Source organism: Desmodus rotundus, chromosome 12, assembly GCF_022682495.2.
Source record: "Desmodus rotundus isolate HL8 chromosome 12, HLdesRot8A.1, whole genome shotgun sequence".
In the NCBI taxonomy this organism is placed as follows: Eukaryota; Metazoa; Chordata; class Mammalia; order Chiroptera; family Phyllostomidae; genus Desmodus; species Desmodus rotundus.
In genome coordinates this window covers 50428866-50445611 of record NC_071398.1, presented here as the reverse complement: position 1 = coordinate 50445611, position 16746 = coordinate 50428866, and the positions used below count along the sequence as shown (strand labels likewise).

At 46.6% G+C, this 16746-nt stretch overlaps 1 protein-coding gene across 6 annotated transcripts; it reads right to left on the bottom strand.

Moving 5' to 3' along the window:
- Positions 1–1550: 1550 nt before the first annotated feature.
- Positions 1551–16412, bottom strand: LOC112313465 (zinc finger protein 420). 6 transcript variants are annotated; one of them, XM_024570017.3, is made up of 5 exons: positions 16062–16412; positions 14585–14743; positions 14069–14135; positions 12624–12750; positions 1551–6657 (listed from the first exon to the last, which is right to left on the bottom strand). In XM_024570017.3, the coding sequence occupies exons 3-5, from the start codon at positions 14102–14104 to the stop codon at positions 4517–4519; spliced, it is 2304 nt and encodes a 767-aa protein (XP_024425785.2). In that variant the 5' UTR covers positions 14105–14135; positions 14585–14743; positions 16062–16412; the 3' UTR covers positions 1551–4516. The 6 variants fall into 6 exon arrangements, with proteins under 6 accessions (XP_024425785.2, XP_045059767.2, XP_045059768.2 ...); XM_045203832.2 differs by having other exon boundaries at positions 14585–14740; XM_045203833.2 differs by lacking the exon at positions 16062–16412 and adding an exon at positions 15961–16052.
- Positions 16413–16746: the final 334 nt, after the last annotated feature.

Sequence of the window (16746 nt, the reverse complement as noted above, 5' to 3'; positions counted from 1 at the left end):
TATCCATCTTGAGTTTATTTTCGCGTATGGTGTAAGTTGGTGATCGAGTTTCATTTTTTTGCACGTAGCTGTCCAGATCTCCCAACACCATCTGTTGAAGAGACTGTTTTTGCTCCATTTTATGCTCCTGCCTCCTTTGTCGAATATTAATTGATCGTATAGATTTGAGTTTATTTCTGGGCTCTCTATTCTGTTCCATTGGTCTATGTGCCTGTTTTTATGCCAGTACCAGGCTGTTTTGATTACAGTGGCCTTGTAATACAGTTTGATATCAGGTATTGTGATCCCTCCTGCTTTGTTCTTCTTTCTCAAAATTGCTGCTGCTATTCGAGGTCGTTTATGGTTCCATATGAATTTCTGCAATGTTTGTTCTATATCTGTGAAATATGTCATGGGTACTCTAATAGGGATTGCATTGAATCTATAAATTGCTTTGGGTAGTATGGCCATTTTGATGATGTTAATTCTTCCAATCCATGAACATGGTACATGCTTCCATTTGTTTGTATCTTCCTTAATTTCTTTCTTCAGTGTTGTGTAGTTTTCTGAGTACAGGTCTTTTACCTCCTTGGTTAGGTTTATTCCTAGGTACTTTATTTTTCTTGTTGCTATATCAAATGGGATTTTTTTCCTGATTTCTGTTTCTGCAAATTCGTTGTTGGTGTACAGGAATGCCTTTGATTTCTGGGTATTGACTCTGTATCCAGCTGTTTTGCCAAAGCAACCAAGCTACTTTTCCAATGAGGATGCGATAAAAACAAGGGGAGGACACCGGAGAGGCAAATGGGGAAATTGGAGTGAGAAGTCTCAGGCCGAGGCCCTATTACACCATAATTGCAAAGCTAAGTGCAAAAGCATTTGCTGAATGTCTCAGTGACTGCATAAATGCCAGCTGCAGCTACCTTCGGTGGTGATTAATGATTTCTTTTCCATTTCATTCTTTTCTGTTCCTTATTGGAGGGTATGTGCTGGGAACTGTCCTGCCTGGTTTCAGAAACTATAACCCCTCATGGCTAAGGCTGAGTAAAAGGATCTTGGGACCAGAAGCCACTTAGGAGACAGTTTATCTTCCTTGTAGGGGAATTGCCTCTGCACCCTTTCACCTCACCCTGCTTGGCCCCAGGCGGATGACTGGTTAGCCAATGATGGGTATGATTCCTCAAAGGAGGGACAACCTAAGGCAGGCACAGTCATGAGGGGGCTCTCAGGGAAGGACTTGGGGGGGCTACAGAAAAATGGGGTGATGGGCCCTCACCCCTCGGCTTTGACATTGCCTGAGTCCTCATTCTGTTTGCAAGGAGTCTCCCAATCTCTTGGCTGCCTTACTTCCCCTCCCTGACTAAAACTTGAAACAATGCCTTAAGCCTGAAACAATGCCAGAGATGGATGAGGCCCTGTGCTGGAAAGAGTGGATTCCCTAGGGTGATTAGGCCTAATAAAGAATGCATAGAATCCTCTAAAACCTACTTTGCTAATACCTTTTGCTAATTTTAATAAGGGTCCAAGCAGGAAATGAGTTTGTTCCCCAAATTCTATGGCCCTTTAGCTATCTGAACCTGACTCTAAATAAGCCCTCATAGTTCGAGTGTTGATCTATTGTTTGATCATTTCTGCCTGACAATGATTGATGAGCTTTACGGATGTGCCTTGTATTCCTATGCAAATTAAACTTAATAAAAGTCTACACTAAGAGAGTGGCTGTGTCATCTCTTTTCCTCCACAGGATTTCTGTAGTCCGTGGGAATTTGTCTCATCTCATCCATAACACCACGGACACTGTGGGCCAGTGTCTGCATCAGATATGTATTTGATTTTAGATAGGGAGAGAGAGAAATCTATGTGAGAGAAAAATCCTTTTGTTGTGATCCCCAACCTTTGAATGCAAGGGACAATGTTCCATGTAAGTGAGCCACCTGACCAGGGATGACCTGGACCACTACCCAAACATGTGCCCTGACCAAGAATTGAACTGGACATCTTTCAGTTGGCTGGCTTGATGCTCTATCCACTGAACCACACCAACCAGGGCAACCACTGTCTATGCTTTTTTTCCTTAAGAGTTAAATGAATTAAGTATAATGGTTGTAAATGTAAAATATTAAAATGATTTAATGAGGACGACTCATTACATTGAAAATAAACTGAGTGAGCTGCATGAAGTCCATCTCTTTTCTGGGTGCAGCCCATGGTCTGCCCAGTTGAGTCACCCATGACCATGGAATCCCTGTTGGGTAAGACTTGGCCAGACCATTCCATGGGCACAGGATCTGTTGTTCCCTCCTCTGGGACATCAGTGGTGGCCCAGGAAAGGTGACTGTGTGGCACCAAGTAAAGTCTCCTGTAAGGATAACCCTTACAGGTAGAATACAGTTCCCTTTTTAAAATTTTATTTACTTGAGAAAGAGACACATCAATTTTTTTTGTCCCACTCATCAAAGGATTCATTGGTTTTGTTGTTGTAGGCACCTGACCAGTGATTGAACCTGCAAACTTGGTATACATGAGCAGTAACTGAGCTACCTGCAGGGCCCATTTCAGGCCAGGTGGGGAAGCACACTGTGCTCTGTCTGTCCCACTGCAGCACTTCAGTGATTAGCAACTATACAGAAGTGGGAGACAGTCTAAGTATTGACCACCACCAGCTCGTACCCTTTTGGTGATGAGCAGGAGGGCACCATGCCATAGGGACCAGATAGCAGCCATTTACCCACGTTCACAGCATCATCTCAAATAACCACCTGTACAAAATAATTAAGTTTCCCATTTTTAATAAATGCTTTACGTATTGCTTTGTTAATAGAGCACCATTTTTATATTGGTTGCTATTTATTATTGGTAATCATCGCAAACATCAATAATGAAATATTAAGTAAAACATGACCTAGGCTGTGGTTGAGGCATAGATTAGGTAATGCCCCCACCTGACTGAAGGCACTTTATTTTCACAGGAATTCTGGTTGCACGGGGTGTGTCAGGATACTGTCACATGAGAGAGGATTTTTCTCCTGTAACTTAAATGGCCCTGTGGGGAGGGGGCCAAAATGCTGCGTTTCAGCAGAACAGGCACTTTCCCAATCTCTGCTACTGAAGGTCTAAGCCCTGCCACCTGGTCTGACCATTCCCAAGCCAGGAATGCAGGGCTGGGAGGGGCAGAGGGCCTCGTATCTTGAGCAGGTTTGTTGGAGTCCTGGGGTCCCTGGGAGGTATTTGGACCCCCTCCCCCCAAGCAAGCGTTCACACACATTTTGACAGGACAACCTGTACGTGTACCTTTTTGCCCATGACTGTTTAAAATGACATTGGTCTCCCTTAATGTAAGTTTTTTAAAAAATTAACACATACCTATGAGAAACTATAGCATCTGGTGCAATTATTGTTAGTTACCATGCCAAAAAACATTTTTCCTCCCCTCATAAACTACCTGGCCCCTTCTACTCTTGCACAGGCAAACTGGGGGCTGGGAGTGGGGCAAACAAGGACACCCACAGATGTGACAACCTGACCTCTAGACATGATCCAGGCATGTGTCACAAAGTGACAATACCCCATGGAGCCCACCTCTACATCTTCTCTTCTGCTATCTCTCCTCTACTTTACTACCCAGGAGACGGAGACCAGAAGCACTGACTGTGTTGTCCAAGCTCCTACAACAGTTTACTCGATCTGGGTCTGGAGCCACAGGACCCCTGACCACACTCCCAGATACCAGACCTGTAGGGGGGCTTGCTTTCCACGACCCTGCAGATACTGGGGAAGCCAATGGTGAGAATGTCATGGTATGTCCTCAACACCCACAGTTCTCACACAGGTCTGATCAGGACTTCTCTTGCGTCCTACCTGTGGGCTCCAATTATCAAGTCTGGCACTGGCCCATGGGCTCAGGATCTGTCCATCAGTGTGGATTCTAAAATCCCCCAGTTCACTGCTATGTGCCCATGAGATAGAAATTCCTGCTGAAGGTTTTCCTGCACTTGCCACTCTGGTAGGGCTTGTCTCCCACAGAAACAACCCAGTGGACGGGGAGTAAAATGTTCCCAATGAAGGTTTGCCGCACTTCTCCAAGGTGGGGCCAGTCAGATGATTCTGTACAGAGAAGCATGTCATGAATCCTTCTGGCAGATGAAGCACTGGCAGGTGACTCTCCAGTGTGCAACTATCTGTGCTTCCTGAATGAGGAGTTCTTGCTAAAGTCTGTACTAGCCTAACATGTATGCCTTCTACTTACGGTGCATTGTGTTTTTTCCCTTTTAGGTTTTTTAAAAAATATATATTTAATTTTAGAAAGAGGGAAAGAATTTCAATATATGGTTGCTTCTGGAGCATCCCCCTACTGGAGACCTGGCCTTAAACCCAGGCACGTGCGCCGACTGGGTTTTGAACCAGACCCTTTGATTTGCAGTCCAGCACTCAATCCAGAAATCCACACCAGCCAGTGACTAAATCTGCATTCTTTGATGCTCAGTGAGGTTCCTGTTCTGCTAAAGGCTTTACCATAATCCCGGCATACATATGGCTTCTACCTGGTTTGCATCTTGTGATGCTCGATGAGGCACCTACTCTCTCTAAAGGCCTGACTAGAGTCCCTGCCCGCATACGGCATTTGCCCATTGTGTGTCCTCTGATGCTCAACGAGGCTCTTCTTCACTCTGAATGACTTGCCACAGTCCCCACACATGTATGGTTTCTCCCCTGTGTGTGTCCTTTGATGCACAAGCAGGCTGGATTTCTGACTGAAGGCCTTGCCACAGTCATCGCACACATATGGCTTCTCGCCGGTGTGCGTCCTCTGATGCACAATGAAGCCAGATTTCTGGCTGAAGGCTCTGCCGCAGTCCCCGCAGGAGTGTAGCTTCTCCCCTGTGTGCGTCCTCTGATGCAGGATGAGCTGACCTTTCGTGCTGAAGGCCTTGCCACAGTCACCACACAAATACGGCTTCTCTCCAGTGTGAGACCTCTGATGCACAATGAGCATCCATTTCTGGCTGAAGGCTTTGCCACAGTCCCCACATGAGTGCAACTTCTCCCCGGTGTGCATCCTCTGATGCTCCATGAGGCGCCTATTCTCTCTGTAGGCCTTGCCACAGTCCCCACACGCATAAGGCTTCTCCCCTGTGTGGGTTCTCTGATGCACAATGAGATTCCATTTGTGGATGAAGGATTTGCCACAGTCCCCACATGAGTGCAGCTTCTCCCCAGTGTGTGTCTTCTCATGCAGGACGAGGCACCTTTTGTTGCTGAAGGCCTTGCCACACTTCCCACAAGTGTATGGCTTTTCCCCAGTGTGTGTCCTGTGATGATCAATGAGGCGCCTATTCTCTCTGAAGGCCTTGCCACAATCCCCACACACATAAGGCTTCTCTCCTGTATGCATCCTCTGATGCTCAATGCGGCGCCTATTCTCTCTGAAGGCCTTGCCACAGTCCCCGCACACATAAGGCTTCTCCCCTGTGTGTGTCCTTTGATGCACAATGAGACTCCACTTGTGGATGAAGGCTTTGCCGCAGTCCCCGCATGAGTGCACCTTCTCCCCAGTATGCGTTTTCTCATGCAGGACAAGATACCTTTTCTTGCTAAAGGCCTTGTTGCAGTACCCACACAAGTATGGCTTCTCCCCGGTGTGCATCCTCTGATGCTGGATGAGGATCCAATTATCTCTGAAGGTCTTGCCGCAGTCCCTGCACACATACGGCTTCTCCCCGGTGTGCGTTCTCTGGTGTAGGGTGATATAACCCTTCTTGCTGAAGGACTTGCCACAGTCCCCACACACGTATGGTTTCTCCCCGGTGTGTGTCTTGTGATGCACATAGAGGCTCGATTTATGGCTGAAGGCTTTGCCACAGTCCCTGCACATGTATGGCTTCTCCCCAGTATGTATCCTCTGATGCTCAATGAGGCGTCTATTCTCTCTGAAGGCCTTGCCACAATCCCCACACGAATAAGGCTTCTCCCTGGTGTGCGTCCTCTGATGAACATTGAGGGATGATTTATGGCTAAAGGCTTTGCCACAGTCCCCACACACATATGGCTTCTCCCCAGTGTGCGTTCTCTTATGTAGGATGATGTTACCCTTCTGGCTGAAGGACTTGCCGCAGTCCACACACACATAAGGTTTCTCCCCAGTGTGCGTCCTCTGGTGTAGGACAATCTTATCCTTCCGGCTGAAGGCCTTACCACAGTCCCCACACACGTATGGCCTCTCCAAGGAATGGGTTCGTTGGTGCTTCCTCAGGGATGACTTTGAGCTGAAAGTCTTGCTGCACTGTCTGCACTTGTATGTCTTCTTCTCTTCACAAAGTTGGGAGGGAGGACTGTGGCTTGAGGTACCTGAGTTCTTCTCACACATGGTGAAACGGTGTGTCCCTGGTCCTCTCGGTCCTTCCAATCTTGGTGGGGCCAGCATGTGGCTCTGGTGGACGAATGTCTTATATTCAAAACACTCAGGGGCTAACAGTTGGGACATGTCCAAAGGCCCCAGAAAGGTCCCTGTGCTTCTGTGTTGCAGCCCCAACCTGTGACCCTTTATCTCTGCTTTTTCACAGGCATAACCCTGGGCTCCATTCTTCATGAGTCCTTCAACCACCATCACAATGGATGTTCTGTCTTCCCAAGAGTCCTTCTCTGGGTGTGATTCATTCATGTCCTGTTTAGTCTCCAAGTCTGAGAAGGGGAAAGAGATGACAACACACATGTAGTTATTAACCACACTGGGAGGGAGGACTTTCCCAAGATACAAGGCACAACCTGACAGCCTGTAGTGGGGACAGAGGAAGCAGGGAAACATGATATGAGACAGTGAGTTGTAAGGATGTGAAAACAGAGCAAGAAAGGCCTGATTGGGAGTGGGTGCAAAGGCGGACAGCACAGCTCAAAGCTGGAGGGAAAGACCCAGAAGAGAAAGAGGAAGAAAACAGGCATGGAAGAACACATCAAAGGATCCCAAATACCCAGGGAGGGTTCACTGCACCTGACTCCTTGCTTCTCAAAGCAATGCCTGTTATTACCAATGATACAGCAAGAGCTGATTCTCATGTGGCTGTGCTGGTTGTCCTCTGCCTTCCCATATGCCAATGAAGCTCCCACATTTCTACACTGCCCAGGAGTGGCTGGGCATGTGGGTGACTCCCTACCCCTTTGCTTAGTACACTGACATTTCCCTGGGGACCACACCAGCTCCCAGCCTGTTATGCCTTGTCCCATGTGTTCCTCAATCTGTTTCCAGACTAGGTGACTGTCCTGAGGTCCAGACACTGCATATGCACTTTAAGGCTCACCCAAACACTTAAAAACTGTGAGCTCTTACAGGTAAATCTTATTGAAAAGTGACATGTGACAGATCCTACCACATGCAGTCCTCCTTCCTAGGTGGTAACAAGCAACGCAGGAGTGGTAAGCAGCTGTCTCCATACCCTATTAAAGACCTCACTGGACACATAAATCCAGAATCTAGATTTCTGGAATCTAGAACTGGAACCAATCCTAATGTTCATCATCAAGTGAAAGGATAAACACATGGTGAGCTATCCTGGAAGTAGTATGTTACTCTGCAATAAAAAGAAGTCAGTTATTTCACTGGATGCCCAGCTCAGCTCGTTAGAGAGTCGTCAAGTCCACCAAAGACTGGGAGAGTCGTCAAGTCCACCAAAGACTGGGTGTGGGTTGGATCCAACTAAGTACAGGGCTTGTACAGGAGGGAATGGATAGATTTTTCTCACACACAATCCTTCTTTCTCTCAAATCAATAAAAAGTAAGAAAGGAAAAAAATGAAGAGAACGCTTCACACATACGGTTGATATTAAGTGAACCTCAACAATGTAAAGTTCAAGAAGTGTAAGTGAAGTATAAGAAATCAGATAAAAAAATAAAAAATATGTGCCATATAATTCCATATATATAAAATTCTAGAATAGGGAAACTAAACCACAGTGGCTGCTGAAGGATGGGGCATAGACAAAAAGAAATAAAATCTTTTGGGGTTAACTGACGCGGATCCCAGCCCGCAGGATCTGGTGTTGTGGTTGCAATATACAAACACACACGGACTACAGAAATCCTGTGCAGGAAAAGGGATGGCGCGACCACTCTCAAGAGGAGAGCGCACCGACCCTTGCCTTGACAGGCTTTTATTGCTTTTCTAGGCCCCTTACATCAAAGATGGTCCTCATAGGTCTGTTTTGGGTGTTTATCTTTTACAGATAACAAAGGAGAGGATGTCACTAAATACATCAAAGAAAGATATTTGCAATGTAAAAGGAGAAATGGTCGAAACCTGCTATACTCCATACCTGGAAGGTCTAGCTCAGATTTTGGAAAAATAAAGATACGCAGTAAACATTTGCTGCCTCGGGGAGAGGGAGTTTTAGCAAGAGCAAGTCTCATAGTAGTCAAGATACAATGCAGGCCTGATTTCCCACTGGAGAACCTATTCATGGATGTGGGTCCTGCCCGCCAACCTCACTCCCCACTGGCTTTTCCGAGTGAGGGCTGAGCCACATTTCCCACGTGTGGAATACTTCCCCACAGTTAATGGATGTATCTGCACCACCACAATGATTTCGGGGTGGATACAAATGTCAAAATGCATCAAACCATTTGCTTTAACTATGTGCAGTTAATAGTAGGTCAGTTAAACCACCAGGAAATCTGTTAAAGAAATGGGACTGTACACTAAGTGTGAAAGTTAGTGTTTTTCCTTAAGAATATTATCCAGGGACACCTTTCTTGTCCGGGAGGACAAAAAGTGCTCATCTTTGAAGAGTTTTCTGATTTCCATCATATTTCTACATCCTGATTTGTTCGTTTGGTCTCTTGGTGAAGATCTAGGTCATTTCTCTTGATTTTTCTTCCTATGAAAAATCAGGGAAATTTCTATCCACATGGAGCCGTATGTAAACAGGTTTGGCCTCTTGGCACAACGACAGAAAAAGTGACAACTAGACCATAAAATATATCACACACAACTGTCAGAAAATGGAGTGGTATTGACACCCGACAATAATGGACATACAGAACCCATATTCATCCAGAAGGTTTGGAGGGGCAGAGTGACAAGACATGAGAGTAGGAGAGTGGAGATGTGGCATGGTGTGGACAGGTGGCAGAAACACTGGTCCCACATACCCATGTGGTGGATAATAATTGGGAAGAATACCTCAGGAAGGAAGAATCCCACCCCTGGGCCAGACCACACAGCCTGCTATTCCAGGCCAGGAAGATAAATCCCCATAAATTCTGGCTGTAAATATCAGCGGGGTTGGGGTGGCAGAAGATACTGCTAGATTTTCAAGAGACTCCTCTAAAAGGCTCTCCACAGACTTAGGACTTCCCAGCTCCACCCCCTCTGGGATGAGCACCAGGGCAATAGCTGGAAGGGCACCAGTGGTATAAGGGCAGAAAGGGAAGTGTCTGGAAACAGGGCGAGTTCCACTAGACAGCTTCTTCCCTGCAAACCTCCAGAAGCCAAGTGGCAGCATTATCCCCTCTCTGAGCCCTCCCCTGACGCAGAGCCAAAAAGTGGTGCAGCTGGTTGCCCTACCCTGGCAATTACCTAAGGCTCCGCCCCACACAATTTACATGCACCTCTACCACAACAGGTCACGCAACTCCGACAGGGAGTCAAAGTAGCTCAACCTCATACACAGAAACAAACACAGGGAGGCTGCCCAATTGAGGGCACAGAGAAATATGCCCCAAATCAAAGACGAGAACAAAACTACAGGAAAAGAACTAAACAAAACAGAGATAACCAACCTATCAGATGCAGAATTGAAAAACTGGTTATAAGGATGCTCAAAACTCATCAATTATGGAAACAGAATAAAAAAGTCACAGGAAGAAATGAAGGACACAAGAACTGAAATAAACAGAAATCTACAGGGAACTAACACTGGAGGGGATGAAGCTGTGATTCAACTCAAGGATTTGGAACATAAGGAAGAAATAAGCATTTAACCAAAGCAGCATGAAGGAAAAGAATTTTAATGTACAAGGATAGCATAAATAGCCCCTGGGACATATTCAAACGTACCAACATTGGAATAATAAGGCTGCCAAAAGGGGAATATGAAGAGCAAGAAACTGAACACTTATCTGAAAAAATAATGAAAGAAAACTTCCCTCATATGGTGAAAGAAATAGACAAGTCCAGGAAGCATAGAGACACCCAAAGAACTTGGACCCAAAGAGGATCACACCAACACACATCATGATTAAAATGTCAAAGGATAAAGATACAGAGAGAGAATCTTAAAAGCAGCAAGAGTAAAGCAGAGAGTTATCTTACAAAGGAGTTCTCATAAGACTGTCAGCTGATTTCTCAAAAGAAACTTACAGGCAAAGAAGGACTGGCAAGAAGTATTCAAAGTGATGAAAAGTAAGGTCCTACAACCTACTATACTCTAGCCAGCAAAGCTATCATTTAGAATGAAAGTGCAGAGGAAGTGCTTCCCAAAAAAGGTAAAGCTAAAGGAGTTCATCACCACCAAGCCATTTTTTACATGAAATGTGAAAAGAACTTATTTAAGAAGTAGATCAAACCTATGAATATTAATATGAAACAAATTCACAGCTATCAACAACTGAATGTAAAAACTAAACTAAGCAAACAACGAGAATAGGAACAGAATCATAGATAAGCAGATTGATTATTCAGAGTGTTATCAGCTGTGGGATAGGAAGGGAAGGAGGGGAATATGGAAGAAAAGGTGTAGGGGTTAAGCAGCTTAAATTGGTAGGTACAGAATAGACAGCAGGATGTTAACAATAGTATAGGAAATGGAGAAGCTAAAAAACTTACATGTGTAACCCATGGACATAAATTAAGGCGGGCAGGGGAATGCTGGAACAAGCATAATAGCATAATCAATAAAGTATACTTAAAAAAAGACATGTACAATTGAAACTTATGTGGTCCTATTAGCCAATGTCACTGTAACAAATTTAACTTAAAAACAAAAAAGTGATTTAGCAGTTTTTTACATCATTCAAAACAATTAACTCATAATGGGACAAAGGTGTAAGGTAAGAGGTAAAATGCTAAAAATTGTAGAAAAAACAGGAGTAAGTATTTGTGGCTTTTGGTGGGCAATGGTCCTTCAGACGTGACAAGGAACAACAAAATAAATAAACTGGACTCATCAACGTTAAAAAACAAGTGTGTTCCAAATGATACCATTGAGGAAGAGAAAAGGAGTACCCAGAGTATGGGAGAAGTAGTTGCAAAGCACATAACTCATAAAGGTCTTGGAGCAAAAACTAACAAGAGAATATGTAAGGAAATGTTAAAGTAGAATGATAAGGAAGCAAACAGCCCAACTAAAAAAAAAAAAGAGCCAAAACACTTGAACCAGACACTTTGCCAAAGAGAATATGCTGATGGGAAATAAGCACCTGCAAAGCTTATTGCAGGTTGTGGTAAGACTGCATGCCCACGACAATGGCTGCAATGAGAGAGACTGAGGATGTGTAGTTCTGACAGCACACGGAGCAATGCAACACCCAGCACTTGCTGGTGGAAATGAAAAACGAGGCAACTGTTTTGGAGAAAAATTCAACAGATTCTGAAAGTTAAATATACACCTATGTATAAGTCAACGGAAAGCACATCATGCCTCTAAAGAAAGACATCCAGCCCTGACTGGTGTAGCTCAATGGATACAGCATGGGCCTGTGAACCAAAGGGTCACTGGATCAATTCCCAGTCAGAGCACATGCCAGGTTTGTGTGGCAGGTCCCCAGTTGAGGGTGCACAAAGGCAACCACACATTGACGTTTCTCTCCCTCTTTTTCTCCTTCCCTTCCCCTCTCTTTAAAAATATCTAAGTAAAATTAAACCAAACAAAAAAGATAGACATCCAAATGTGCAAACAATCCAACTGTTTCTCATCAAGTGAATGGAAAAACACAAGGTGTTCTATCTATAAAGTAGAATTATTACTCAGCAATACAATGAGTGTGCTTTGCAACTCAGGTGGTTGGAGTGTCATAACGGGCACCAAAAGGCTGCTGTTTCGATCCCCAATATGAGCCCATATAGAAGGCAACTGATTGAAATTTCTCTCTCTCTCTTTCAAATCAATGAAAATATCATTGGGTGACGACTTAAAAAAATGTAGAGAAAAAAAGGGAATTATTCATACATACGGCTAATGTGAGTAAACTGCAAGAAATGATGCCAAGGGTAAGAACTCAGATAATAAATTTAAAAAATAAAGAGGCCCCAGCTGGTGCGATTCGGTGGCTTGAGTGCTGCCCTGAGAACCAAAGGCTTTCAAGTTCGATTCCCACTCAGGGCACATGCCTAGACTGCAAGGCAGGTTCCCCCCAGGGGGCGGGTGAGAAGCAACCACACATTGATGTTTCTCTCCCTCTCTTTCTTTCTCCCTTCCCCTCTCTCTACAAATAAATAAAATCTTAAAAAATAAAGACTTCCTGCAATGATTGCATAGATATAAAATTCTAGAACAGGTAAACTACACAATGGTTGTGTGGGATGGAGGGTGAGCAAAAGGAAAGGGAAACTATTTGGGCTAATGGACATGTCTGCATCTGTCCATCTTTTTTATTTGTGTGTTCATTCTGAGGTGACAGGCACATGATGAGTAACACAGGGAAGCTGTCCACTTACCGAGCGAGACCAGGTTCCAGTAGATCTCCATCATCACGTCCCTGTACAGGTCCTTCTGTGCAGGCTTCAACTGCTGCCACTCCTCCTGGGTGAAGTCTATAATCAAATCTCTGAACGCCACCGACCCCTGTAAGAGGAAGTGCACACCACTCACTGTAGGGCCCTCCTCACAGTGTTCGGGAGACGTGGCCAGAAGGGCTGAGAGGATCAGGAAGGTGCACAGGATGCATCTGATTGATGTCAGCAAGGTGCAGGGCTCTGAAGGGCCTGACCACTCGGAGTCCTTGGTGCCTAAGTATACTGGAAGGGAAATATTTACGCCCAACCCTGATCAGATGGTTTAGTTGGTTGGAACAATGTCCTAGACACCAAATAATTGCAGGTTTTGTACCAGCTTGTAGCACATGTGGGAGACAACTAATTGAAATTTCTCTCTCACATCTGTCTCTCTCTCCCTCCCTTTCTCTGCCTAACACTCAATGAACATATCCTCTATTGATGATAAAAAAAAAATACTACTTACCCGTATATATATATATATATATATATATATATATATATAAATTATAAATATATATATATAAATTACTGATTTCAGAGAAAGAGATGTTGTTCCAATTCTTGATGATTTCATTGGTTGCTTCTCGAAAGTACCCTGACCAGGGATTGAACCCAAACCTTGGCATATCTAACCAACTGAGCTACATCTGTACATTTTTTATTGTAAAGTTTTTTTTCATAGAACAAAATTTAAGAGAAAAATATGACACATAGCCATCCACTAAAACATCATGAAACATCACGATGACAGCCAGGGACATTCACAGATCACACACTTCAGGTGTCCTCTTCCCATCCCCCTCCATTCTCCTGGGAATGTAGTGCTTCCTGAATACTTCTGAAGGTCCCTCATCCAGTACTTCCTGCCCAAGGCCTCTGTCACACTTCACTGAATATGTTTAAGCTGCCATATCCCAGGTGCCTACAGGTGTCTTCTGAGATCCCTCAGGGTAGGACAGCTCACTCCTGGGCCATCCTGTGCCCTGTGGTTGAAAAACACCAGGGTCAGCCCTGAATGGTGTAGCTCAGGGGATTCTGTGTGCAAATCAAAGGGTTGCAGTTCGATTCCCAGTCAGGGCACGTGCCTGGGTTGCAGGCCAGGTCCCCAGCAAGGGGTGCACGAGAGGCAACCACACATTGATGTTTCTCTCCCTCCCTTTCTCCTTCCCTTCCCTCTAAAAATAAATAAAAATCTCAAAAAAGAAAAGACAGAAAGAAAAACAAACCCACTAGAGTCAGGACAGTACACTCTCAACTCAGGGTGGACAAAACCCCAGGAGTTGGGGAGAGGGGCTGTGCCCTGATGGGGTCTGGGGGGCAAAGGGTCATCCCTGCCCAGAAGCATGACCCTCAGAAAGAAGGAGCCAGAGGGTGACAGGACGTACCAGGGCCGCCTTGGTCCTAAGTTGGGTGGCCATCATTCCAGCGCTATGGTGACCTGGTCACTGCAGACTGTGTGCAGGGAGAGAGAGAAAAAGGCAAAGTAAGAGATCAGGTCGAGGCCTGACCTGCAATGCAGACATGACAGACATACCCACTAGAAGACAGGCAGACCAGGACAGGCATACATGTTAATAATGAATGCATGCAAGGGGCCTATGGCATCCAAGGTCCTTGATTCACGTCCTTGATTTGATCCTTCTGACATCCTAAATTGTTGGGGCTCTTTTCAGTCATCCCATTTTGCAGATCAGAAAATTGAGGCACATAAAGATAAGTCAGGACCCAAGAAAATAAGGGTGGGATTAGGATTGAGCTGAGTACAGCAGGGTCCATGTGCTTGGTGCACACGTCATACCCACACATACACTCCCCCAACACACAGACACGCCCACACAGCCAGTCCCAAGCCTGGAGGGAGGAACAGGACCCTCTAGTCCCTCCCCCGGGGTCTCACTTACCCAGGAGGCACAGTGGGCCCAGGGCAGCTGACAGCAGTAGGAGCTCTTGAAAATGTCAGCACTGGCTGGTATGGTTCAGTGGACTGAGTGCCAGCTTACCAACCAAAGGGTTGCCACTTTGATTCCCAGACTACCCCACATGCCGGGATTCCAGGCCTGCTGCCAAGAAGGGGGAGACCGAGGGGCAACCATACACTGATTATTCTGTCCCTTTCTTTTTCTTTCCCTTACCCTCTCTCTAAAAATAAACATATAAAATGTTTAAATAATAAAAAAAAAATGTATAATCATTCCTTAAATGCAAATCTAATGTAGCCTGGACTATTTTTGTCCTTACAGCAATGCAATCACTACTCCAATTTTACTTTATTTAAAAGGAGGCCAGGAAGGCACAGTGGCCCTGGAAATAGCATGTGCATGGGGCTGGTGACCACTGAACCCAGAGTGGCCCTAGATATGTGGGTGCAGAGCCAGGGGAGGCCACTGCTCCTGTTCTTCCCTCCTCTGTCCAAGCTTTCTGACATTTCCTGCCATCCATTGTTCTTAGGAGAAACAAAGATTTCCCACTGTGGGGTGTTTAGTATGGGTGCTCTGCTACCTGGATGAGAGGGGGTGTGGAGCTGGGTGATTCACTTAATGTTCTCTGACCCTCAATTTCCTATTTTGCACATGGTGAGGGTCCTTACCTCAGTCACCAGGAGGTCTGTAAAATACCCAGAACGATACCCTGAGCACCCAACACACCCTCCCTGAACAAATAGGCCTAGGTCAGCATGGGGTAAGGTCTCTGACCCTCCTTCTTGATCCCAAACCTGGCCACCACACAGGCCCTGCTCTCCCAGGGCCAGGGGAGGCTCTGAGGGCAGGAAGGAGACCGGCTCCATCGCCCGCAGGCAGGCAGCTCCGCCAGGCCCGCCTGTCCAGGAGGGCCGTGTTCTCCACGCTCTCGGGAGGGCACGCCCGACTCACCCACACACCAATGTCGGCAACGCCCAGGAACAGAGAGACAGATGCACCCAGACAGGGGAAGGCTCGGGCAGGAGAGACGCACCCCACACGCACAGACACACTCACACCAGACACACAGACAGACGCAGGGAAAGAGACTGACACAGGTGCACATCGGGACATCGGGATGGTGCCTTCACTTGGAGACACCGCGGACTGAAAAAAGGCAGACGCGCACACGAACGTACACAGAAGGACCCCGGAGAGACAAAGACCTGCAGCCCCCCCCCCCACACACACACACACACAAGAGCAAAGGCGAGACACAGGGGGCCTCCCAGACACACGCGGTGACACACACCCGGGGACTAACACGGACACACAAAGAGACCGCCGGGAGTCTCAGCCCTACACATGCACACACTCACAGCCGCAGGCATCATCTTCACCCGTGCGACCACCCCCCAGAGCCGCACTCGGTCTCCTGAAGCCCCTGCCCATTGCGCGCTCCAACTCCCCACGCGGTTACCTCAGGAGAAAGACCCGCTTCCGCTGGGCCCGCCGACCGCACTGCGCCTGCGCAGAGCGGCCTACCACAATTCCCCGAAGCCCTGCGGGGCACTATGAAGTCTTGTCTTCCTAGCTCCCCCCAGAGCGGGCGCATCCAAGCAGACGCGAGTTTGAATGGCGGATGTGCGGCCCCCCTATCCCAGAAGCCCCCGCGGCACAAAAATCAAGTGAGACAGAGTTCGTGAGGGAGCTGGGGCTTCCTGGCGAAGAAAGCGCAGTGGCTCAGGGAGCCGGAGGGAACTACAGAGAAGGACGGGACCTAGGGAGGAGCGGGTTTAGCGGTGAGTGTGGCAGGACAGCCAGAGAGGGGTACATATCCTTATGCAGTGGGGGACTGAGATTAGTGAGCTGGGGAGGAAGTAGGGGCAAGGAAATTGCAGAAAAGGCGGGGCGTGTGTGGAGGCAGAAAAGATGCTATAGCCCCGCCCCCGCATCCTCCCAGACGTCCTGCTCTCTGGTTGGGCGTGCTCATTTGCGGAAAATTTGTAAAACCTGCAGACGCCAGGAAGCAAATGATCTTAAACACAGAGAAAGTATCGGCTGTTTGCCTCCCATTCACGGCGTGTTACTGTTACAGAACCAATGTGGGGGTTCTGCCGTCCGTCGTCCCCAATAGGGAAGCTCTAGAGGCAAAGGCTGAAGAG